The sequence below is a fragment of the Myotis daubentonii genome, chromosome 3 (assembly GCF_963259705.1).
Source record: "Myotis daubentonii chromosome 3, mMyoDau2.1, whole genome shotgun sequence".
NCBI classification, from domain to species: Eukaryota; Metazoa; Chordata; class Mammalia; order Chiroptera; family Vespertilionidae; genus Myotis; species Myotis daubentonii.
This window is the reverse complement of record NC_081842.1, coordinates 193,905,931-193,930,161: the sequence shown is the minus strand read 5'-3', so window position 1 is coordinate 193,930,161 and position 24,231 is coordinate 193,905,931. Positions and strand designations below refer to the sequence as shown.

The window sequence follows — 24,231 nt, the reverse complement described above, 5'->3', positions numbered from 1 at the left end:
GATTTATCCATTAGCAATAACTTATAAATCTGTCTCTTCAGATTACTATTTGCAAGAACGATGAATGTGTGTTGGAAGATAATTCCCAGAGGACCAAGTGGAAAGTGATCAGCCCCACAGGGAATGAGGCCATGGTGCCATCTGTCTGCTTTCTCATTCCTCCACCCAATAAGGATGCCATTGAGATGGCCAGCAGGTAACTTGGCTCAACTGCCACTCTGTACTGCCCCCTCTGCTCTTTGACCTGGGAGAACTGATCTCCTTGAACAGAGCAACTAAAATGTAAAGTTTCTTTTGGGAAAGATCTTCTATTAGGATATCAAGTCCTAGCCTGCCAGCCACATAGTAGATTTTCAGTAAATGCTTATCTTCAATTGAGATATATTTGGTGATAGTTCTTATTTTAAAAAGTTCTTGGTTATAAACAGTTTAATCTCAGAAGATTGATTTATGTAGTGACAGCTAATTTTCTTCTTTAATTTACATTTTATTAGAGTAATATGTACATATTTTTAAGAGTTGAATTATACCAAAACACTTAAAATAAAAACTATCAACTACCCTCCCCACCCCAAAGTTCTACTTCCAAGAGTCAATTATTTTTAACTCTTTGAGCAGATTTTTCTGGTTTTAATTCCAAATTTATAAATAATGTGATTATTTTTCCTGCTATTTTCTGATTTTTTTCAACTTTAGAAATTATCTATTGACTTCCTACTCTTGGATATTAACATTTAGCTTGCTACACATATACCTGCATACACTTCTCCTTTTCCCATCTTCCAAATGTAGTTATGCCACAGTTTTTGTTTAAACTGGTATTTTTGTGTGGTTACATTAAATGGTTTATAGCTGAGCCACACCTACTATAGGGGATTGTTGTGAGGTTTACCCTTGTTGTGTCTTTCCTCTCTAAACTCACCCATCCTCTGCCTCTCTCCTTGCTTATGCTCAGCTCCAGTCAGTCACCCTCATCTTTTTCCTGTTTCTCAGACAACACAAGCATATTCTTGCCTCAGGCCTTTCGCTTCCTCTGCTTGCTTCAAATATTTATGTGATTCACTCCCTAGCTGCATTCAGTTCATCTTACCACCCCACCCCACTCACTGCCTGTCACTTTCTGTCTCCTTTACTCATCTTAATTTTTTTCATAACACTTAATACAACCTAACAGATTACATACTAGTTTATTGTCTCTCCCCTGCTGTTAGAAGTTCCAAAAGAGTAGAGGTTTTTGTCTGTTTTGTTTATTTCTGTAGCCTTAGCACTAGAACCATTGCCGGCACATAGTAGGTGCTTGGTAGGTGGTTGTTGAAGGAGAGAGTGAATGAGTTGGTGATTGAATAGATGTACGTATTAGTAAATTATTTCATTTGCTTTCTTGTATAACTTTTTGTTGGAGTTGATAATTTTTTTTTTAAATGTTATTAATTTCAGAGAGGAAGGGAGGGAGGGAGGGAGGGAGGGAGAGAGAGAGAGAGAGAGAGAGAGAGAGAGAGAGAGAGAGGAGCATCAATGATGAGAGAGTATCATTGATTGGCTGCCTCCTGCACGCCCCACATGGTATCAAGCCTGCAGCCCGGGCATGTGCCCTGACCAGGAATTGAACTGTGACCTCCTTGTTCATAGGTCGATGCTCAACCACTGAGTCATGCTAGCTGGGCTGGAGTTGATAATTTTTTAAAAATTTTTATTAAATTTATTGGGGTGACGTTGGTTAATAGGAAGATATAGTTTTCAAGTGTACATTTCCATGCTACAGGATCTGTATATTGCGTCATGTGCCCACCTCCTCAAATCAGATCATCTTCCGCCACCATATATTAGGCCCCCTTCTGCCTTCCCCCCTTCCCTCTGGTAACTATTACCTTCTCTGTGTCCACGAGTTTGTTATATATCCCATGTATGAGTGAAATCATATGGTTCTTAGCTTTTCCTAACTGACTTACTTCACTTAGCATAATATTCTCAAGGTCCATCCATGTTGTCACAAATTATAGTATTTCATCTTTTCTTATGGTTGAGTAGTATTCCATTGTGTATACATACCACATCTTCTTTATCCAGTCCTCTGTCTAAGGACACTTTGGTTGTCTCCATGTCTTGGCCATTGTGAGTAATGCTGCAATGAACATAGGGATGCATATGTCTTTGCAAAATACACATTTTTTAGTTTTTTTGAGTGGATACCCAGAAGAGAGACTGCTGGGTCATATGATAACTCTATTCTTAGTTTTCTGATAAGTCATCAGATTGTTTACCATAGTGGCTGCACCAATAATTGTTTTGTTTTTAAGTTTGCTTAGTCGTCTATTTTCATATTATGAATTTATTCCCAAACTCTCCTACAATACTGTAAAAGGCTAGCCCAACACTATAGGTACTTTTTTTATTGTTATTTTCTCTTGGAAACATCTCTCCAGTCTGAACCTGCTGTGTGGGCCTCAGCACTGCCTCCCTGGCATTTCCCTTCATCTTCACCCTGAAGACTTGCTTTGCTTGTCTTCTGTGTGGACCCTCTGATTCCTAGAAACCAAGTCTTATCTGTTGGTTTATTCCCTGGTTTAGGAGAGTACACTCTCCAGGAACCTCCTGAGAAAAAGTCCATGAGAAGTAAAGTTTTTGAGATTTCTCATATCTGAAAATGTCTTTCTTCTCTCTTCATAATGAATTGGTCAGTTACAAATTTTCATAGTAAAATTCTTTTAAAAATTATTTCACTCTGAGCCCTGAAGACAATGTTCCACTGTTTTCTAGCTTCCAGGGTTTATTGTTGAGAAGTACAGTAGTATTCTCATTCTTTATCTTTCTTTTTTTAAAATATATTTTTTATTGATAATAGTGTTATAGATAAATCCCATCCCCTCCACCCCCACCTCCCAGCCTTTACGCCCCCTGCCCAAGTCTTCACTGCCCTATTGCACGTGTCATGGGCTACGTATATAAGTATATAAGTTCCTTGGTTTATTTCTTCTCACCCCCCAATTCTATCTTTCTTTCTTTTTTTCTTAAGTTTACAAAACTGTCAAATTCTCCCTTTGTGGTGAGCAGTACTATGCTTTTGACAGATGCACAAAATTGCGTATCCTCCACTACAATCACAATACATATCAGTTTGATACTTTAACCTTTTGAGTGAAATATTTTTCTTTCTGAAGCTTTTGAAATCCTTTTTGTCTTTAATCTTTGAAGGGGATGCTCTGTTCTCAGATGAGTCTTTGTGCTTACCCTGAATACAAACTGCAAACTCACATCTTTGAGTGCTGGGGAAATTTTTGTTAGATTGCTTAATTATTTCCTTCTCTATGTTCTGCTCTTGCTTTTAAGAACTCTCATTTGATCTCCTGAACTGATTCTCTAATTTTCTTTCTGCTTTATATTTCTTTGTGTTTTTGTTCTTTGAAATTTCCTGAACTTTTATTTCAACTTTGCTGATAATTTAGTGGGATTTTGGAAAAAGGGAAGATCTATAATAATAAAAGCGTAATATGCTAATTAGACCGGACAGCCGAGCAACCTTCCGGACGAAGCCGGGGCTGCGAGGGCCGAGGCAAGCCGCTGCAGCTGCCAGGGCCGAACCCCCTTGCACGAATTTCATGCATCAGGCCTCTAGTAAACTAATGAGTTTAATGTCTTTTATTTTTAACTGATAATCCTGGCTTCTAGTTTTTCATCCTACATTAATATCTCACATTTCTCAGTTCAAGCTTATTTGGTATTTGTTGCATGTGTCTGTGTATCTCTGAGTTTGTCTTCCAGAAGTAGAGACTGAATTAGGCATGGGATGCTTGAGAAAAAAATTTCCTCAAGCAGTTTCCCCCTATATATATACCAGATGATTAATTGCTCTTAACTTTTAAACATTTTAGCAGTTTTGTAAATATATAGAACATAGCAAGTTACTTTTTAAGTATTGATGTTGTCATTTTTCAACAATCCCAAATGACATTGTTTGATCTCTAATTTTCTCTGCCATTGCTTTCTCTGAGTATTTTCTCTCCTCTAACCTCTCATAATTATGTTACATTCAGGTAACATCTATAAGGTTGCTAAGTGTGTGCTGACATAATATACATAATAGTGCAGCAAATTAGATTGTTTTGAGATCTCAAAGTAATTTAGTTCTAAAGATGCTGTGCATTTTTTTAAGTATTTGGCTTGTTGCCTTTCTCTGCTCAGCATATAAGCTCAGTTCTGCTAAAGTAATCACATCTCTTTTCTGAGAGGGCCTCAAATCTTAGAAAAGCTACAACCAGGTTCTGTGTTGTTCCTAGAGTGGAGCAGTCTTACCAGAAGGTCATGGCCCTTTGGCATCAGCTACATGTCAACACCAAAAGCCTTATCTCCTGGAACTATCTGAGGAAGGACCTCGACCTTGTGAAGACCTGGAACCTGGAGAAGGTACTTGTGAAAACGTCACTCCAGGCTCACCTCCTACTGGCAGCTTTTCTCAGAAGGAACTTCTTTTCATCACTGAGATCCTACTCACCCAATCAGAATAAAATGGAAGCAGGGAGACTGGTTCAGGTTAGGGCCTGAGGCTCTAGGAACTAGAAACAGCAGCCTGAACAGTTAAGGAAATTCCTGATGAAAATAACGTATTTGGTCTTCTTGGCGGAGGGAGAGATTGCAGGCTTCTGACTGCAGGATCGGCATCTCTTCTGCACAAGTGTACGTGGCAGGGGAATATGGTGAATTAGCCGATATTCAGGGTTATGTCCGAGGGGGCACAAAGGGTGCTTCGGGGGTGCTCGTGCTGTTCTGCTTCTTAACCTAAATGCTGGCTATGTGGACGGGTTCACTTTGTGAAAAGTCAGCATAATTACAATTGAGGTTTGTATGTTATTTTGTATCTATGTTAAGTGTAGAAGAAAAAGAAAAGGAGAGAAAGTATGATGTTCCCATTCTATTGACATTTTTTCTGGCTTTTCCTATCTAGCTTCGGTTGTCAGCACCAGAGGAGTGCCACCAAGTTATGAAGACCCTCCAGGCCCACTACGAAGACTTTCTGCAGGACAGCCGGGACTCCGTGCTCTTCTCGGTGGCGGACCGGCTGCGTTTGGAAGAGGAGGTGGAGGCTTGTAAAACCCACTTCCAGCACCTGATGAAATCCATGGAGAATGGTGTGTGTGCCTTGGGAGGAGGAAGAGTACAGGTGGAATGAGAGTTGGAGGGTGCTGCAAGACCCTGCCTATAAACGCGAAAGTACTGTCACCACTAACACTAAAACACTGAGAGAAAAACTTGTGGAGATGAATTCAGATCATGGAAGAAGAGGCTATATTTTTGTCTTTATTGCTAATCAGCCCATCACATTTTCTTGTGGAAATAACATGTTTGGGTCCTTCAAGATAATATTTGTAATTATCTTTATATAATTATATAATTTAGGGACTTTAGGATCAGGCATTAGGTTCCCCATTTAAGGCCTTGCTTTCAGGGGTGGAATATCAGGTCTGCTAGAACCATGGGCACCCTCTTGTCTGAGGGTGAGTTTGTTTTTCCCAGATTTGCTGATCTCTACTGTGGTGCGTAATGTCTTCTGTGCTTGTGCATTCACAGAGGACAAAGAGGAAACCGTCGCCAAGACGTACATTTCAGAGCTGAAGATCATCTGGCTGCGCCTGGAAGAGTGCGAACAGAGGCTGGTCAAGCGAATTCAGACCCCAGCCAGCGCTGGGACTGACAGAGATGCCTGGCAGGCCAGTGCCTTAAGGATTGCAGAGCAAGAGGTAAGCCCTGAGAGACCCGGGGGACGGGGGGCGGGCGGGCGGGGGGGATGTTAGCTGCACAGTAAATGCTTTCAGAATGAACTGGATAGCAAGAGAGCGTGGGTCCTAAGCAATAAGGCAATAGACTCATGGCGAGCCTACTTCCCGGCGGCCTGTAAGTGCCTTTGCCTGTGGAAAAGCTTGGCTTCAGCCCCCACTGTATTGCTGAATGTTGATTAGTTTCCTGCATGGTTGGGAAGGCAAGCAGGCTGGTGAGCTGCTCCAAGCGCTGCATCTGGCTTTGTATTTAAAGGCTGCTTTGTAGAGATGCTCTCTGCTCTGTCTCTTATGTATATGTTACTTTCTATTACATGGTTACTGCCAGCTATGGGACTCAAAAAAGTGAAGGAAAGAATCAGATTCTACTCTGGGTTTTAGTGCACTTTCTCTGTGACTTTGAGCAAATTAACTCTCATCTTTGGTTTCCTTTCTTATAAAATGGAGATAATATGTGAGTCACAGACTTGTTTTGAAAATTAAGTAACATAGTACAAATAATAAACTTTCTGGAAAAATAAAATGCTGTAAAAATGTAGGGTAGTATTCTTGAAGTAAAAGCAGCAAATACTAGTTGCTTTATTAAGTGCTCAAAGGCATGCAAAGAAAAGTTGCCTTTGGCGTATAGTGTACTTAAAAAAGAATAAAATGTTTAAGTCACAAGAAACTTCAGTATAAGAGAGGCTGTAAAGCCCTAGCCAGTTTTGTTCAATGGATATAGCATCAGCCCGTAGACTGAAGGGTCCCGGGTTTGATTCTGGTCAAGGGCACATATCTGGGTTGTAGGCTCAATCCAGGCCCTGGATGGGGCATGTGCGGGAGGCAACCAATTGCTGTGTCTCTTACATTGGTGTTTCTTTCTGTCTCTTCCCCTCCCTTCCACTCTTTTCTAAAAATCAATGGGGAAAAAAATATCCTCTGGTGAGTATTAACAGGAAAAAAGAGAGAGAGAGATTGTAAGATAGCACCTGGTGTATTTCCAACTAACATTGTCTAGGAATTTAGTGTTATAGAACATTTCTACTTGGGATAGTATGCGAGAGCTCTGTGAAGAATACTAGATTTGGTGCTCACTTTGGCAATTCATATATTAAAATTGGAAAAATACAGAAATTAGCATGGCCCCTGTACAAGAAGGACACAGAAATTTGTGAAGCATTCCATATTTTTATTGCCTGTTTGCTCCAGGATCTTACTGTCACAGAATACTTACCATTTAATAAAAATCTACCATCAAAAAAAAAATACATTAGATTTGATCTGAGAGCTTTAAGGGAATGAAAAGAATGGCTAATGAGGAGTCTTTTTTTTTTTTTTTTCTTACCTTTCTTAATATTTCTTAAGCTTGAAGAGGAGGTTGAGAGGGCAGTGTAATTTTCATTGGCCTAGAGCAGTGGTTCTCAACCTTCTGGCCCTTTAAATACAGTTCCTCATGTTGTGACCCAACCATAAAATTATTTTCGTTGCTACTTCATAACTGTAATGTTGCTACTGTTATGAATCATAATGTAAACATCTGATATGCAGGGTGGTCTTAGGCGACCCCTGTGAAAGGGTCGTTCGACCGCCAAAGGGGTCACGACCCACAGGTTGAGAACCGCTGGCCTAGAGGGATCCAATTTACCTATATGAATCATGTATGAACCTGTAATTCTTATATTGAAATGTTTTACTTTTCTGTAATGATCCAAAATCTATTTGTGCCTACAAAATAAAACATTCTAGGAGATGAAGGTTAATATTCAGCTCTTCTAAAAGTCCTTTTTTTTTTTTTTTTTTACTTTTTATGAAATGGTTTCAGATATACAAAAGTACTATTTTTTTTCCATTGAATTTTAGAGAGAGGAAGAGAGACACCAAGAGAAACATCAATGTGAGAGAGAGAGAGAGAGTGAGAGAGAGAGAGAGAGAGAGAGAGAGATCTGAGAGAGGTACATCAGTCCACTGCCTTCTGCACATGCCCCAACCAGGGACCAAACCTGTAACCCACGCATGGGCCCTGACCAGTAATCAAACCAGCCACCTTTGGTGTATGGGATGATGCCCAGCCAGCTGAGCCACATGGGCCAGGGCTCAGATATACGGAAGTTTTATTCTTCATCTAGGTTTATCCTTCACCTAGATTCCCCAAATGTTAACTTTTTTTTACATTTGCTTTACATTTTTTCAACATTTATGTATACATAATATTTTCTTTCTTGAGAGAAACTTCCAGAAATTATGTCCTTTTACCCCTAAATACTTAAGTGTGCATTTCCAAAAACAAGATAGTCTCTTAGATCACCATAGGACAATAATTAGAATTAGGAAATGAATATTGATATAAGAATTTATTAAAATTTTATCAGTTGACCTAATAACCCTTTTTGGGGTAGCATCCCAACCCACCCTATCCCCCTTGTAAAAAAAAAAAAAAAAAGTAATTTTGGTACAGGATTCAATCCAGTATCACACATTGCATGTAGTTGTGATATCTCTTTACATTTCTTTAACCTGAAACCATTATTTTTTATAGTCTTTCATGAGCTTAACATTTTTGAACAGCGCAGGCCTTTTATTTTGCAAAATGTCCCTCTATTTGTGTTTATCTGAGACTTCTTCACGATTAGAAATAGGTTACACATTTTTGGCAGGAATACTACAGAAGTGTTATTGTGTCCTTGGTGAATAATACCAGGAGACATATGATGTTGATTTGTCCCATTACCGGTGATAATTTTTATCACTTGTTGCTATTTTCTTCTTTGTAATTACTATCAATTTGTGGGAGATACTTTGAGCCTAGTATGTAGATATCCTATTTTACAGCAAACTTTCACCAACTAGTTTTAGCATCTGTTGTTTACTCTTGACTGAATAATTATTAGTATGTTGCCAAAAAGGCATTTTCTAATTCTGTCATTCCTTTTGCAGTATTTAATTTCTATTCTATCAAATGGAAAGAGCTTGCCTCCCCACCTCTCTCCTTTATGTCAGTATAGACTGATGAATTCATATTTTTTTCAGTGGTTTGTAGTTTGCTACTACCTTTATTTTGATGTTCAAAATATTCCAAATTTAGCAATTGGTAGCCCCTTCAAGCTGGTTCCTATGTCATTTTTGTGTTTTTGACAGCTTAATTGTTGCTTTAGTGGAAGGATGGAATTTTGGAGTTCTTACTCCACAATTTTTGGTGATGACACTCCTAGTTCCTATGTCATTTTAACATGTCATCATTATTCTTTAAGTGCTTTATTAATTCTCAATAAAAAAAAAAATATTCCAGGTTCACATTGCGCTAGCCAGCCCCAACCCTGGGATCAACCATTTCTCCAAGGAGTTCTGCTTCTTTTAGGAGGAGAATGTTATTTAGAAACCAAGATTTGGGTGCTGAGTGTGCTCACTGTTGTTGGGATGTCATTGCTTTAGGACTGCTCAGCAGATAGAGCTAGAAAAGTGCATACTTACAAACACATATGCAAACACACATACAAACACACTCCTATGTTTTACACACATATTTATATATACATGTACATATCACAAAAGTATATCAATATCAGTCTGTCACACATATACACACAAAACAACAACAACATCATCTATGATTTTATACGTATTTTACCTCTATTCAGTTCCACGGGGCTTATTCTAATCTTCCCTTCCCCAAGACTGAAAAACCTACTTTATATTATCCTTAGCAAATTCACTTACTATTCAGTTCTTACATGTACAGAGAGTACTTTTAGAATTTCTAACTGATATTACTACAAAAAACAAACCTATTAACTGGAGTTCAACATTTACCTGTAGTTCTTTCTGTTGTTCGCCTAAAAGCATGTTAATAGTCCAGGTACATGCCGAAACCGGTTTGGCTCAGTGGATAGAGCATCGGCCTGCGGACTGAAGGGTCCCAGGTTCGATTCCGGTCAGGGGCATGTACCTGGGTTGCGGGCACATCCCCAGTGGGAGATGTGCAGGAGGCAGCTGATCGATGTTTCTCTCTCATCGATGTTTCTAGCTCTCTATCTCTCTCCCTTCTTCTCTGTAAAAAATCAATAAAATATATTTAAAAAAAAAAAAATAGTCCAGGTACATTGTTCAGAAATACTGTGTGTGTTCTTCCCTCTTCACCCCTGCAGTGCTGTTTCAGAGTTTATTCAACCACTCTCTTATAGATGGCATTTAGGTGGCTTCCAGTATTTTGCTGTTACAAACAAAGACTTCTTTCTAACTTGTTTGATCTATCTCTATCTTTGTTATATGTCTTGTTCCTGACAGCATACCCAGGACGATTTGCAACAACTGAGGTCAGACTTGGATGCTGTTTCCATGAAATGCAACAGTTTTCTTCATCAGTCCCCATCTGGTTCAAGTGTTTCAACTCTGCACTCAGAACTCAATCTGCTGGTAGAGAAAATGGACCGTGTATATGGTCTCTCCACTGTCTATCTGAATAAGTGAGTGAGCTGAGGACTTGGGTCCAAATGGCAATGTTTCCATTGGGTTGAGAAGGGGAGGTGCCCAGAGTGTTTCAGTCGAGAGAGATTGCAGATCTTGAAGATCATGTACCCATGATAAGAGACCATGGCTTTAGTTCAAGTATGGAGTGGGTACATTTGGGCCCCACTGAACAAATGCCAGTGGGGGAGTTGATTTGCAGTGTTAGGATTCTTTTGTACCCCATTTCTGTTAGATTAGATACCACTAAAAAAAAAACAAAGAAAGAAAGAGAAAGAAAAAGGGACACTAAAGAATAAAAAGAAAAATTTAAGTAAACTAAGTACAAGTCTTTGAAGCTCTTCCCTCTTACTGCCCGTCTCTATCTGTGACCTTGAAGAGAAGCACATTGTCAATGCTTCATAGTGTTGAGTGGGTTTCTGGCCTCACCTTTTCTCCCAGAGTCTACCGCGTGTGTGTGTTCCACTGCCACCTAGAATTTTATTTTGAATTGGCTTAAATTGGCACCACATATACCATGCTCTCTTATTTTTATGAAATTGCTTTTTTACAGTTATGTTTTGGGAACCTCTCCTTGGTGTTCCAGGTCTGTAGCCCATTTCATGTGTTAATGAAAGTGATTTTATCCTCACAGGCTCAAGACAATCGATGTCATAATGCGTAGCATTCAGGATGCTGAACTCTTGGTCAAAGGTTATGAGATCAAGCTGAGTCAAGAAGAAGCAGTACCAGCAGACCTCTCAGCTCTGGAGTCCCATCGGTCTACATTACGGGTTGGTTGCTCTGAGTTCCTTAGGAGGTTGACTTAATACAGGGGTAAAGCAAAAGTAAGCTTACAGTTGTATGTGAAAGACAGAGTTTCTACTTGTATTTTTACTTATTAATTGTATTATTTATTTGTATTACAACTGTAAATCTAATTTTGCCCACCCCTGTATATCCAGGGCTTTGAGGTAGCAGAGAAATACAGTTTTGGATAGTATGACACTGACTTTAAGTTTGTATTTGAACTAGGAAGAATATCATATTTAATATATTTTAATATGTATTCAAAGAATAGATTGATAAGAAAACCAAGAGTCAGATTGGCTAAATGGCTTACCTTGGTTTCATAGCTTATAAGTGATAGAGCCAGGTTCCAAACACAAGTTCTTTGCACATTTCTCTCTACTGTACTGCCTGCCCTTGGCTGCCCAGTGTGCTTGAGGACATGGAGGCATTTCTGGCACAGACATTATGGGGTCTAGCTTCTGAATCACAGATAGAATGTGACAACATGTCCTTGTTGTCTACCTTAGTCTGAGCCTTTCTTCCCTCTTAGCATGGAATATTTTTAATCTTGTGTTGCTGTGCCTGTTTTGAATAGCACTGGCTCAGTGATGTCAAGGACAAGAATTCAGTGTTTTCAGTCCTGGATGAGGAAATTGCCAAGGCCAAGGTGGTGGCAGAGCAGCTGAATCGTCTGACCCCAGAGCGAAGCCTGGATTTGGAGCGCTATCAGGAAAAAGGCTCCCAGCTGCAGGAACGTTGGCACCGGGTCATTGCCCAGCTTGAGACCCGGTGAGTGGTAGCCCTACCCTCTTCTCCTGTTAGTGGTCAGGGACTAGATTTTAAACAAAACTAGAGTTGTATCTGTGTATGCTTGTGTAAAGGCAGGATTTGATAGGGAGAGGTAGACATGAAATGATGTTATGAATTCTGAACAAGATACGTGACAGGAAGTTGGGACCACCAATCCCAAAGTAGACTTGAGTCTTGCTTTTGAGTCGGCAGTGATGGTCCTAGTGCCTCTCCTGTGTCCAGGCCGTACCTGCTTAAGTCATGATGACAATAGAATGGGAAGGGGACTTGGTGGTCTTCTCTCAAGGACAGCACCTGGGTTTCAGGCGTCACTCTACTAGCTTTGAATCTAGTATGAACCATTTTCATAGTGGGCCTTTGCAGAATTTCTTTCATTTGCTAATTCATTGGTTTTAATCCTATCACTTGAGATCCTACTTCCGATGACTTATTTGAATAAGAAGGATCGAAAACTACTGACTTGGAGCTAGGCTGGGTAGGCAGATATATAGGGAGAGGAGTTATAGTAACTCATATAAGTTTGGATTGATTCTCTATACTTGAGTTACTATTCCAAGGCTAGCTAGGCTAACAAAAATGTTATAAGAAATAACAGTAAATAATTACTGTTTTTCACCCACTCTACCCCCACTGCCCTCCCCAAGAAATTAGAGTGATCATAAATCATAGCTGGGGTAACCTGACAGGTACTCTGTCATCAGGGACAGAAGTGTACAGTCCGTACTACCTCACTGGGAACCTGGTAATCCTTGGCAGTCTAGGTAAAAAATTTGACAAGGATTATCATGGGATGCCAGGCCCTGGGCAGTTTCCAGGGCCATCAGGGCACAACTTTTTTTTAATATATTTTATTGATTTTTTACAGAGAGGAAGGGAGAGGGATAGAGAGTTAGAAACATCGATGAGAGAGAAACATCGATCAGCTGCCTCTTGAACACCCCCTACTGGGGATGTGGCCGCAACCAAGGTACATGCCCTTGACCGGAATCGAACCTGCGACCCTTCAGTCTGCAGGCCGACGCTCTATCCACTGAGCCAAACCGGTCAGGGCCACAACTGTTTTTACTCACTTTTTACCCCATAGGGCACTGGGTACATGCATAACTCTCAGCATTGTATTGGTATTCCCCTCAAATAAAGATGTATCCTCTGTGGTTGAGCTCAACTGAACACATAGGCTACCGAGGGAATTGTCTCATTTACTTGATTATATTGACACCAAATACCTAACGGCAGTTTTTCTCTGCTTCTCCAGCCAATCTGAACTAGAAAGTATCCAGGAAGTTCTGGGAGATTACCGAGCCTGCCATGGAACTCTCATCAAATGGATTGAGGAAACCACTGCCCAGCAGGAAAGGATGAAGCCAGGCCAGGCAGAGGACAGCAGAGTGCTATCGGAGCAGCTCAGCCAGCAGACGGTGGGTGCAGCAGTAGCACAGTGGAAGTTGGCAGGGGCTGGTGGTTAGTTCATCATAAAAGAAAATGATGTGCTAGCAATTAAGCTTCCCCTAAATGGTAAGACATTCTGAGCCCTGTCTTCTGAAAAGGGTTCAGCAGGATGGTGTCAAGATACTGGTGTTGCATTTAGGCCAGATGACCTATAAGGTCCCTTTTAATGCAGAGTTTCTTTGAGTATAATATTGAAGTCACTTGATGGACAGATGAAAATTATTTTGGTGTTGCCCTGGCCAATTCGCTCAGTGGTTAGAGCATCAGCCTCAGACCAAAGGGTTGAGGGTTTGATTCCTGGTCAAGGGCACATACCTCAGTTGCAGGCTCTTTCCCAGTCTAGTCTGGTCAGGCACATGCATGAGGCAACCAACTGATGTGTCTCTATCATATCTCTCTCCCCCTCTCTCCCTCTTACCCTCTCTCCCTCTCTCCCTCTCTCCCTCACCACTCCCTCCTTCTCCTCTGCTCTCTAAAAAAAATTTAAAAATCAATGGAATGAATATCCTCAGGTGAAGATTAAAAGAAAGTATTATTTTGGTTTATTTTGTTTCTTTTTCTTTTTTTTTTTTTCTTCTTATTTTGGTTTATTTTTTTAAGCCTCACCTGAGGTTATGTTTTTATTGATTTTAGAGAGAGAGGAAAGCGTGGGATGGAGAGAGAAAACACATCAGTTGCCTCCCAAATGCACCCTGACTGGGGATTGAACCTGCAACTTAGATATGTGCCCTGACTGGAAATTGAACCTGCAACCTTTTGGTGTATGGAATAATGCTCCAACCAACTGATCCAACTGGCCAGGGCTGGTTTATTTTGTTTCTTGATATTTAATTTTATTTTAGAAGGATTAGAATATGGAGGAATGCAAACCCAGGGAAAGCTGTGAGTGTTAAGAAAATTATATCATTCAAAGCAGTTTTTATGTGTTGGTATCTTGGGGTCTATTGTTTTGTTTAGCATTTCAGTTAAGTTGCCTGGATTTCAATCCTGGTTTGCTCACTAAGCAAATTACTTAATCTCTCCGTGTTCTATTTCCCCGTCAATAAAACGAACATAGTATATTATTTGTTCAGCTGACCTCCAAGTTATTGTTGTTGGGATTAAATGGAGGGATACACGTAAAATACTTAGAACAGTGCTTTTCAAAGTGTGGACTCCAGACTAGTAGCATCATCTGGGAACATCTCAGAAATGCAAATTCTCAAACCTAAACCCAGACCTACTGAATCAGAAACTCTGGAGGTGGGGCCCCGCAATCTGATTTATGCTGTCTTCCAGATGATTCTGATGCAGGTAAGGTTTGAAAACCACTACCGTAGAACCTAAAAGATGCTCAGCTGTTTCAGTGATGGTAATGTGATGGTAATGACAATGGTAATGGTGTGATATTTTGGTTCCTAGGATCTGTTTGCAGAAATTGAGAGAAATCAGACAAAACTGGACCAGTGTCAAAAACTTTCCCAGCAGTACTCCACGGTTGTAAAGGTAACTCTGCCATGTCCCAAAAGGAACACAAGTGACCTTCAGCTTAGGAAGCCCTGCATTGTCACTGGGTTTTCCACTGCAGCTCTTCTGCTGCAGGCTGGCCCATCCTTCAGTTAGTGCAGCTGTGCATTTCTCATGGCCCATGTTGGAGGATGCTCAGAGGCACCAGATGTCAGCTATGACTGAAGACTCTCCATTTAGGTGACTCACAGGCCTCTTAGACTTAATATGTCAGAAACAGAATATTTGGGTTTTCTCTCATCTTGCTTATCTCAGGATATAGTGTCACCATTTTCCTATTTGCTGAGGCAAAAACCCCCCAAAGTGATCCTTAACAGTTCTTTTTGCCTTAAACTTTATGTTCAGTCTTTGAACGAGCTGGCTCCATCTTCCAATGTCTTGGACCTGACTGCCTCTCATTGCCCACCCCTCACCATTTCCCTGGCTCACATCTAAGTGAGGCATCTTCCTTAGACCACGGCACTGCCTCCAAGCTGAAAGCTTGCTACTGCTCCTTCCCCACAGGCTGTTTTCCCACATAGTAGCAGAATCACCTTTTAGAACATACTTCATGTCACAGAATTTCAGACACCACCTATTATATGCACTATCAGAAGAAACTCTGCCACTTATGCAAATGCCATTGATTGTAAAACATATTCTACTAGTAAATCTGGAGCTACAAAAATGGGGGGAAATTTGTACCTTACAATAGATGAAGCATCGTCCATTGGATCATATCATTCTCCTGCTCAGAACTTTCCCAAGGCTATATCTCACACTCATAATAAGATTTTAAACTCTCATGTAGTTTATGAGGCCATATCTGATCTGCCCCCCCCCATTTCTCTGATAACATCTTTACATAAAAATGACCTGCGGTTATTATATATGTATTTGTTTATTATGTGTCTTCTCACTAGAATGTAAGTTCCAGGGGAGGGGCAAAGTTTTCCTCTGGCTTGTTTTCCACTGTGTGTGTAGCACTCAGAACAATGGCGGGCACGTAGTAGATGCGCAACCAATAGTTTTTGAATGAATGCATTTCTTTAGTTAATAGCAGAAGACTTGGTGTCACAAAGATTTGCGTCCACATCCTAGCTGCACCATTTTCAGGCTTTAGAGCACTTGGCCTCTCTGATTACCTGTTGCAATATGTACACAGTGGGAACAGTAACAACCCCACCAAGTGACTGTAAATATTTAATGGGATAATGTATGCATAGGACCATGCTGCAAACCTAAAATACATTCAGTAAATGGTAGCACGTGCTTATATTATTATTGCTATTTTATTATTACTACTACTATTGTTTTTCTTTAGGTCACTTAAGGAATTCATTTCATGTTTTCCTCCTGCCTTCTGTTTTCAAAGTAGACAACAGAAAACAGGATATTCTAGGCAAAAGGAACTGCATAATCAAAGGCACAGAGGAATGAACATTCAATGATTATATGAGGAGATAGGGGATATTCTGGTTTGGCTAGGAGGAGGCTGGGCCCAGCCTTAGACCTTAGAAAGGCCTTGTTCAGTTCTTTGGCTTTATTTTCTATTCTTGCTACTCAAAATGTGGCCTTTGAACCAGGAGCAACTTGTGTTAGAAATGCAGAATCTTGAACCTTCCAAATCAGAATCTGCATTTTAACAAGATTCCCAGATGATTTGCATGCATGTTGATATTTGAGAAATTTTCACTCTTGAAAACTTTTAAGCAGAGGAACAAAGCGGTCATCTTTGTTTTAGAAAAGTTACTCTGGTGGAGAGTAACCAAGAAGCTCTTGTACTTGTCTTGTGAGAGATGAAGAGGCCTGACTTAGGGCATCACTCAGGATTACAGGGGACGTGGCAAGAGCATGGCCATATGAGTAGAGCGTTGGTTTAGGGATTCTAATCTTGACTCTGTTGCTCACCCTCTAGTTAATTAGGGAAATTCACTTCTTGTCTCTGGGCTTCAGTTGCCCATGCATGAAAAGGATGGTCAGCAAACAAACTGCAAACTCAGAGGTCAGCAGCTGTAACCCACAGGCTAAAGCGAGCTGTGCACCTATTTTCATATGTCCCATAAGAGGTGGCTTTAAAAAAGGGGGGGGCAAATAATACTTTGTGACACATGAAATTTACAGGAACTTCATTCAGCTGTCAGTGTCCATAGGTAAAGTTTTATTCTCATACAGCCATAGTCTATCATTTACATATTATCTATGGCTGCTTTCATTTACGGTGGCAGATTTGAGTAGCTGTGACAGAGATAGCATGGCCCAATAGTGTCCATCTGGCCCTTTACAGGGAAACTTTCTAACCTGCAGTTTAAAAGATCACCAAAATGCCTTCAGGTAATGAATATGTGATTTCTGTTACATGGTGTGTGTGAGCTATAAAGCCCTATGTAAACAGTGAAATTTCTTCCTCCTCAGGACTACGAACTGCAACTAATGACATACAAGGCCTTTGTGGAGTCACAGCAGAAATCCCCCGGCAAGCGCCGTCGCATGCTTTCCTCTTCGGATGCCATCACGCAAGAGGTGCAAGGGTGGGGAGGGCACGTACCATTGTCTGCCCTTAAGGGGATTCCTTGTCTGGGCCTTGCAGTTTGCTTTACAGCTCACCTTTCTGCTGAGCATGTGACTTCATGAAAACTTCCTCTTATTTTCAACTACTTAAATTTATATTTCTGGTGGGTAATTCATCTAAATTGGTTTTTTTTTGAACCATAGTTCATGGACTTAAGGACTCGCTATACAGCATTGGTGACCTTAACAACTCAGCACGTAAAATATATCAGTGATGCGCTCCAGCGGCTGGAAGAGGAGGAGGTAAGGACAGTTGGGTCCTAAATCATCTTGAAGATGGAATTTAAAACCCTGTGCCTCAGCCCTAGCCGGTTTGGCTCAGGACTGAGCATTGGCCTGCGGACTGAAGGGTCCTGGGTTTGATTCTGGTCAAGGGCACATGCCCGGATTACAGGCATGATCCCCCAGCAGGGGGCATGCAGGAGACAGTGAATCAGTGATGCTCTCATATCATTGATGTTTCACTCTCTCTCCCTCTCCCTTCCTCTCTGAAATAAAAATATATATATTTAAAGACAACAAAACCCCCCAAAACCTGTGCCTCATCTGTCAAAATGTAAAGTGCACACACAGCCAATTTTCTTAATTCATAGTAGTTGTGTTCTGTGAGGTTGCTGAAAACACTGCATTAGTGAATACTGTACTCTTTGCAACTGGAGAAATATATTGTTAGGTTCCTACAAGCCTCTGCTTACAACATATTTGTCCACAGAAAATGCATAAACTTGTGTTATGTGTGTTTTTCCTTAAAAACACCTGACTTAATATATTTTGTTGATTCACTGACATTGAACTCATGGCCAAGAGCACTATAACTCACTCCTGAACAAGACTTATATAGCACACATTATCTCCATAATGCACATCACAGCCTTCCTGTGCTTAGGAGCGCAAGACGTGAGCACCTCAGCACTGCATTTGGGTCCATTTTAAACAGCGAAACCACTATCAGAAAACACAAAAATAAGAAAACCCTGGCACTCAACAGACACTTGTTTACAGTATAAAAGCTGGATCAAGGCGACAGAGTGTCACCTGATTCTACCCCGACTGGGAACATTGGGCACCTAAAATATTTTGCAGCCACTCTGTGCATGTCTGGGAATGACTGTGAAAATGCACAAATATTGATTTGGAGGTTATAAATAAATTTTAGGGAGTGGATAAATATGGAATCCGTGAATAATTATGAGGATTGACTATATTATGTCCAACATCCCCACTTCCAAGTACCTTTAGTATGGAAATATTATAAGTATGAAGGAATGATGTGAATAAAAGTCATAAATAAAGCATGATTTGGTAAAGGGAAATATTGGAAACATCCAAATTCTATACATGAAATGCTACGAAGCTGTTAAAAATAATGAAATAGGTTTACATGCAGTGACAAGGGAAGATAATTAAAATATATTATTTGGGGGAAAAACAGGTTAGAATACTATATATAATTATGGTTTTATAATTTAAAAAATCTATGTCTTTGTAAAATAAATTTCCACATATCCAACTACTCTTATAAAAAGAAATGCTTTTGGAAACATTAACCCATAGCAATTTTTGCCTATGTAAATTAGCTAAATACGTCCTTAATGTCAATATCTACCTCACTTAATCTCTGTAGACTTTAATCTCTTTACCTGTAATTATAAGAATTATGAAAATAAGTAAGCTGCTATATGTGAAGGGCTTTTTAAAATCACTAATTATTGAATATCTATCACATATAAAACAATGTGCTTTTTAAGAAAGGTGCTAACCTGGATATAATGAACTTATATCCCATAGTTAGGCACCTGTGAGCAGTGCGCTAGGCTGGGTAAATTACATTGAATTGGGGATTATTTTAACTGCTTATTGATTTAGGTAACTCTCGTGTCTCTATTTTAGGAAATCTGAACTTAGGACAGTCTAATAAGATGAACCAACATACTGATTTTCTATTTCCTGTTCTAGAAAGTGGTAGAAGAGGAAAAACAGGAACACGTGGAGAAGGTGAAAGAACTTTTGGGCTGGGTGTCTACCCTAGCAAGGAATACACAAAGCAAAGCTACCTCATCCCAGACCAAAGAATTGACAGACATTGAAAAAGCTATTTTAGAACAGCAGGTAAGTAGGAGGTCTATCTTATTCTTCCTGGATACAATAATATATGATAATGCATTAGGTGTATAATACAAGTCACATATGGGCCACCCAGGAGGGATTGTTATCTCAGTAAATGTTAACTTAGGAAGTTATCTTATTTATATTTCTACCTTTTTTTTTTTTTTTTAATCAGCTCTACATAGACCAGTATAATCTGAGCTAAGCTGTTTGCACCTTGGATTTTTAAAGAGTTACTTCAAATAATCTTTGATTCTTTAATTTTTTTAGGTTCTGAAGCTTTTCTCTTTATTTCTACTAAATAGGTTCTGGCAGAGGAGCTGACAACCAAGAGAGAACAAGTCTCTGAGGCCATTAAAACTTCACAGATCTTCTTGGCCAAGCATGGTCATAAGTAGGTATTAGATGAGAGATTATGGCACACCGAGGAGACCAGATCTACCTGGCTAAACCGTAGGGTCATGATGAGAATTCAGACTGGAGAATTCAGAGCAGCAAAATCCAGATGATGAAGAGCTTTGTAGTTCATGCTGAGGAATTTGCATTTTACCTTGTTGGCTCTGTGGAGGGATCATAAACATGATTGGATTTTGTTGGAAAAGGCTTCTAGAACAGTTTGATAGAGAATGTGTTGATCTTAGGCAAGAGTAGAGGCCTGAGCGACCAGTTAAGAGGTTGTTCTGATAATAGAGGCAAGATATGATGAGGGATGTAAAGCAGACAGAGATTCTAAAGAGATTAAGAATGATGAATTTATAATACAGAGTTTGGTGACAAACAAAGATGATCAGATATAACTCTCTGGTTTCTGGCTTAAGCCATTGGGTGTATGGTGATGCCACTCACCAAGAGAGGTATCACAGGAGAAGTTATGGATTGAGGGAGAAGAGGGCAGCTTTAGTTTCAGATGTTAGGAACGTGAAGACCCCACAGGACATCTGAATGGAAGTGCCTAGTATGTATTAGGAAGCACCTAACACATTAAGCTATCCAATGGACAACTGCATATGTAAATTTAGAATTAATAAGAGAAGTCTGAAGTGATGGAGATTTGAGTCATCAGCATAGTAGAAACCATAAGAGTGGATTAGCTTACAAGGGCTCAGGGGCTTCTCGATGCTTCTCGCCCTGTAAAGGAAGCCTTAGAGAAGTAAAAGGAAAATGATGAGTTATACCTCAGAACCCAAGAGAGAACAGAATTCCAAAAAGAAGGGAGTGGTGAGAAGTCAAGAAAGGTCAAGACTGAGACCCGTCTATTAAATTTGGCAAGTTGGAAGTTTTTGGTGACTCTGGTGAAAAGTTGGGGGATAATGTAAGATTTTAGTGTAGTGGAGAGCACTTGAAGTGAGGAAGGTAGTGATAATGAAATTAGACACTTTTTTAAAAATATATTTTTGTTTTGGAGAGGAAGGGAGAGGGAGAGAGAGATTGAAACATCAATGATGAGAGAGAATCATTGATCGGCTGCCTCCTGCACGCCCCCTACTGGGGATTGAGCCCACAATCTGGGCATGTACCCTTGACTGGAGTCGAGCCCGGGACCCTTCAGTCCACAGGCTGAGCCAAACCAACTGGGGCTGAAATTAGACACTCTTTAAAGAAGCTTGGCCATAGGAAAGGAAAGAAATAATAAAGTAGAAATAATTAGAGTAGAATATAATCAATGAAGAGTTTTATTTTCTTAAGAGCTCAGCGGGGCTTAACTGTGTGTATGGACTGTGTCTCAAGGACGTAGCGGGGGAAGATTGAAGTACTAGGAAAGAGGTGCCAGAGGATGTGAGAGAGGACGAGATTCATCACTGGGTGGGAAGTACACCTTAGACAGAGGTTGAGACAGCTTTTCTTCTGAAATCTGAGAAAAAGGAGATTAAGAAAGGTGTGAATAAAAAATTTAAAAATTAAATAAAAAGGGAGCATTTGAGATCTTTCTCTCCCTGACATATGTTCACCAGTTGGGCTCAAATAAACTCATAAAAATTCTAAAAAACGGGAAGAAAGATGTGAATATAGGTTAATATTCCAGGAGTGAAGCCAGAAAGTGAGAGAATTAGTGCCCAGTGGTCTGTATGTTGTCTTTGAAATAGGTAGAGAGCCCAGACAATGTGGCTCAGTAGTTGAGTGTCGACCTATGAACCAGGAAGTCATGGTTCAATTCCCAGTCAGAGCACATGCCCAAGTTGTGGGCTCAATCCCCGGTGCTGGTTGTGCAGGAGGCAGCCGCCGATCAATGATTCTCTTTCATCACTGATGTTTCTATCTCTTTCTCTTCCTCTCTGAAATCAATAAAAACAAGTTTTTGTTTTCAATCCTCACCAGAGGATATTTTTCCATCGGTTTTTAAAGAGATTGGAAGAGAGAGGGAAAGATAGATAGAAATATTGATGTGAGAGAAATGCATGGATAGGTTGCCTCCTGCAAACGCCCTGACCAGGGCCCGGACCGGGTAGGAGTCTGCAACCAAAGTATGGGCCCTTGACTGGAATCGAACCTGGGACCCTTTAGTCTGCAGGCCAAAGCTCTATAACTGAGCCAAACTGGCTAGGGCTAAAAAAAATTTTTTTAAAAAGAAATAGGTAGAGAGGTTGTTTGCCGAAAGTTAGAGTAGTGTTGAGGGAAAAGAAGGAAGGATTAACTCAGACTGCACTGAAGTCCAGTGGAGGTCAGAGCCCAGTAGAATCTCTTCTTCATGGCTGCGGTATTTCTCTCTCACTGGTTATACTTAGCAGCCCGCACATGGGAGCAGAGTTTGATTGATCTGGGGCTGGAGTTTTATCAGATTAATGAGCGTGTAAGGAACTGATGGAGATGATGACTGTGGGGTCTGGAAAAGAGGAGAAACTAAATATAATAGGATTGATTAAGAGAAAATGGGACATCAAGGAAGACTTGGGAAATCTCAGTAAGTTGGTGGATAGTTGTAATATAAATCACAGGGTTCATTCTCAAAAACATAATGTAGAATGAGAAAGAGGACTTGCAAAATTTACCCGATTCAAATAGTGATTGCCTCTGGGGAAGAAGGGAAAGTAATGGGGTTGGTGACACATACACATTGGACTTTATATCTGTAATATTTTATTTCTAAGAAAAGGATCTAAAGCAAACCTGGTAACATTTGGTAAAGCTGGATAGTTGGGTAATGAGTAAATGAGAATTTGTTTAAAATATTTCAATTTTAAAAGCGGTATAGGAGTAAAGAAAGAAAACTGGAAAGGTAGGGGTATAATTAGGAGCTATAATCAGATAGTAGATTCTTAAAGTTTAAAATTTCAGAAGTGGAAGAATTTTAGATAACAGCAGGGTCCAAATTTGCCCTTTATGGATGGGGCTAAAGGGGAGTGGAGGCCATTGGGATTGAGAAAATTGCAGGACTACAAGCTTAGGGTGTTATAGACAATTGGTGACATGATCATTGACATCATCAAGAATCATGACTTGATTTGAGATAAACAGGAAAACTATGAGTTAGAAGCCAAAGTGTTCAATGAGTATGGAGCTCTGACCAGATGATCCACAGTTAGCAGTGACCAAGAACAATACCATCCAAGGTGGAAAAGTGATGATTGTGAAGCCATAGACGTGAGTTGGAGGAAGGCTTTTCTCTAAAAGAGCTTTAATGCTTCATCTTCCAGACTCTCAGAAAAAGAGAAGGAACAGATATCTGAGCAATTGAACGCCCTAAATAAGACTTACCATGACCTGTGTGATGGTTCAGCAAACCAGCTTCACCAGCTTCGGAGCCAGTTGGCTCAGCAGACAGAACAAAAGGTACTTTCAATTTTACTCTCCAAATGTTGGGAGGGTACCTTTTGAATGGTATGAAAGTATCCTCGCTGATTGAAAGTCATAATCACTAGCTTTCCATGACCAATGTGACTTAATTTTTTTAACCTCACCGTAGCACCCATTTGTCTTGTGTTTCTTACCTGGGGTTCCATGATGTGTTGGTCAGTCAAAACTCTGGAAGGCATTTATGGCTAACTCTTTAGATGTGGTTCACCGTTTTTGTTGTCTTCCATTTTGCAGTCAAGGAGAACATAACTTTTATGTCACAGAGCAATAAGTTTATTCCTTTGTGGCATTGTTACTCAAAAGTCAATAGCCAAGAGTTCTGAATATCGGGGAAAAAAGATCATGAACCTCTTTCCCTCATACTTTTTTTCATATGTACTAAATGAATAAGAAATGTTTATCTTCAAAGCAAATTGGTGGATTAGCTGCACTGACTGAGACGCTGGTTCCCCTTACCCATGGTCATCCCATCATGTGACATCTTTACCAGTTCCCACTCATGTTCATTTCCTGGACCATATGGAAGTTGTTAAGTTCTTGCTGGTTGTCCTAAGTTCTTCCTGGATACTTGTGTATATGTAAACTTACCATATTATATACATGTGTCTCTGGGATATATATGTGTGTTTGCCTGCTTATTTCCTATGTTGTGAAGCAATGGCCAACTTACGTGGGGCAGGCCAAAATTAAAAATCATGTGGTAACCAAATTTAGTCTAGATGATGCTCAAAATGATATTCAGATAAATATTCTTTGACTCTGGTCCTTGGATATGAAATTTGTGCAGCAGGAGCTAGAGTTGTAAAGACCATAAGACAGAACCAGCTATGATTTATTTGAGAATAGATTTTCAAAAAGAAGTGCTGGTTTAGCATTCTCTGTGTAAGGTAGCCCACTTCTAATGGCTTGTTGCTTCACCATATAAGGGTGTATGTGAAAAGTTTTAACAATTGCTTGCTGAGAACATCCAGTTCTCATTTTGAAAGGTTGAAAAAAAGGGAGAAAATAAAGAGACAAGCTGCTGAGCACCACTACATTG

General features: G+C 40.1%; 1 protein-coding gene and 1 non-coding gene across 16 annotated transcripts in view; both read left to right on the top strand.

The window, feature by feature from the left end:
* The window catches only part of MACF1 (microtubule actin crosslinking factor 1), a 342,588-nt gene that overhangs the window by 189,285 nt on the left and 129,072 nt on the right, over positions 1–24,231 (top strand). For all 15 annotated transcript variants that reach the window (XM_059690073.1, XM_059690080.1, XM_059690075.1 and 12 more), the window contains 14 exons: positions 42–196; positions 4,275–4,401; positions 4,940–5,123; positions 5,563–5,732; positions 10,029–10,207; positions 10,843–10,981; positions 11,575–11,768; positions 13,045–13,207; positions 14,640–14,723; positions 17,139–17,246; positions 17,439–17,537; positions 19,251–19,403; positions 19,706–19,794; positions 23,033–23,168. In XM_059690073.1, coding sequence (XP_059546056.1) covers positions 42–196; positions 4,275–4,401; positions 4,940–5,123; positions 5,563–5,732; positions 10,029–10,207; positions 10,843–10,981; positions 11,575–11,768; positions 13,045–13,207; positions 14,640–14,723; positions 17,139–17,246; positions 17,439–17,537; positions 19,251–19,403; positions 19,706–19,794; positions 23,033–23,168 — 1,980 coding nt within the window. The remainder of the gene's footprint in view (positions 1–41; positions 197–4,274; positions 4,402–4,939; positions 5,124–5,562; positions 5,733–10,028; positions 10,208–10,842; positions 10,982–11,574; positions 11,769–13,044; positions 13,208–14,639; positions 14,724–17,138; positions 17,247–17,438; positions 17,538–19,250; positions 19,404–19,705; positions 19,795–23,032; positions 23,169–24,231) is intronic.
* LOC132232087 (U6 spliceosomal RNA) lies at positions 6,835–6,938 on the top strand. The gene has a single exon (XR_009452247.1). It is a non-coding gene; the product is annotated as a U6 spliceosomal RNA (small nuclear RNA).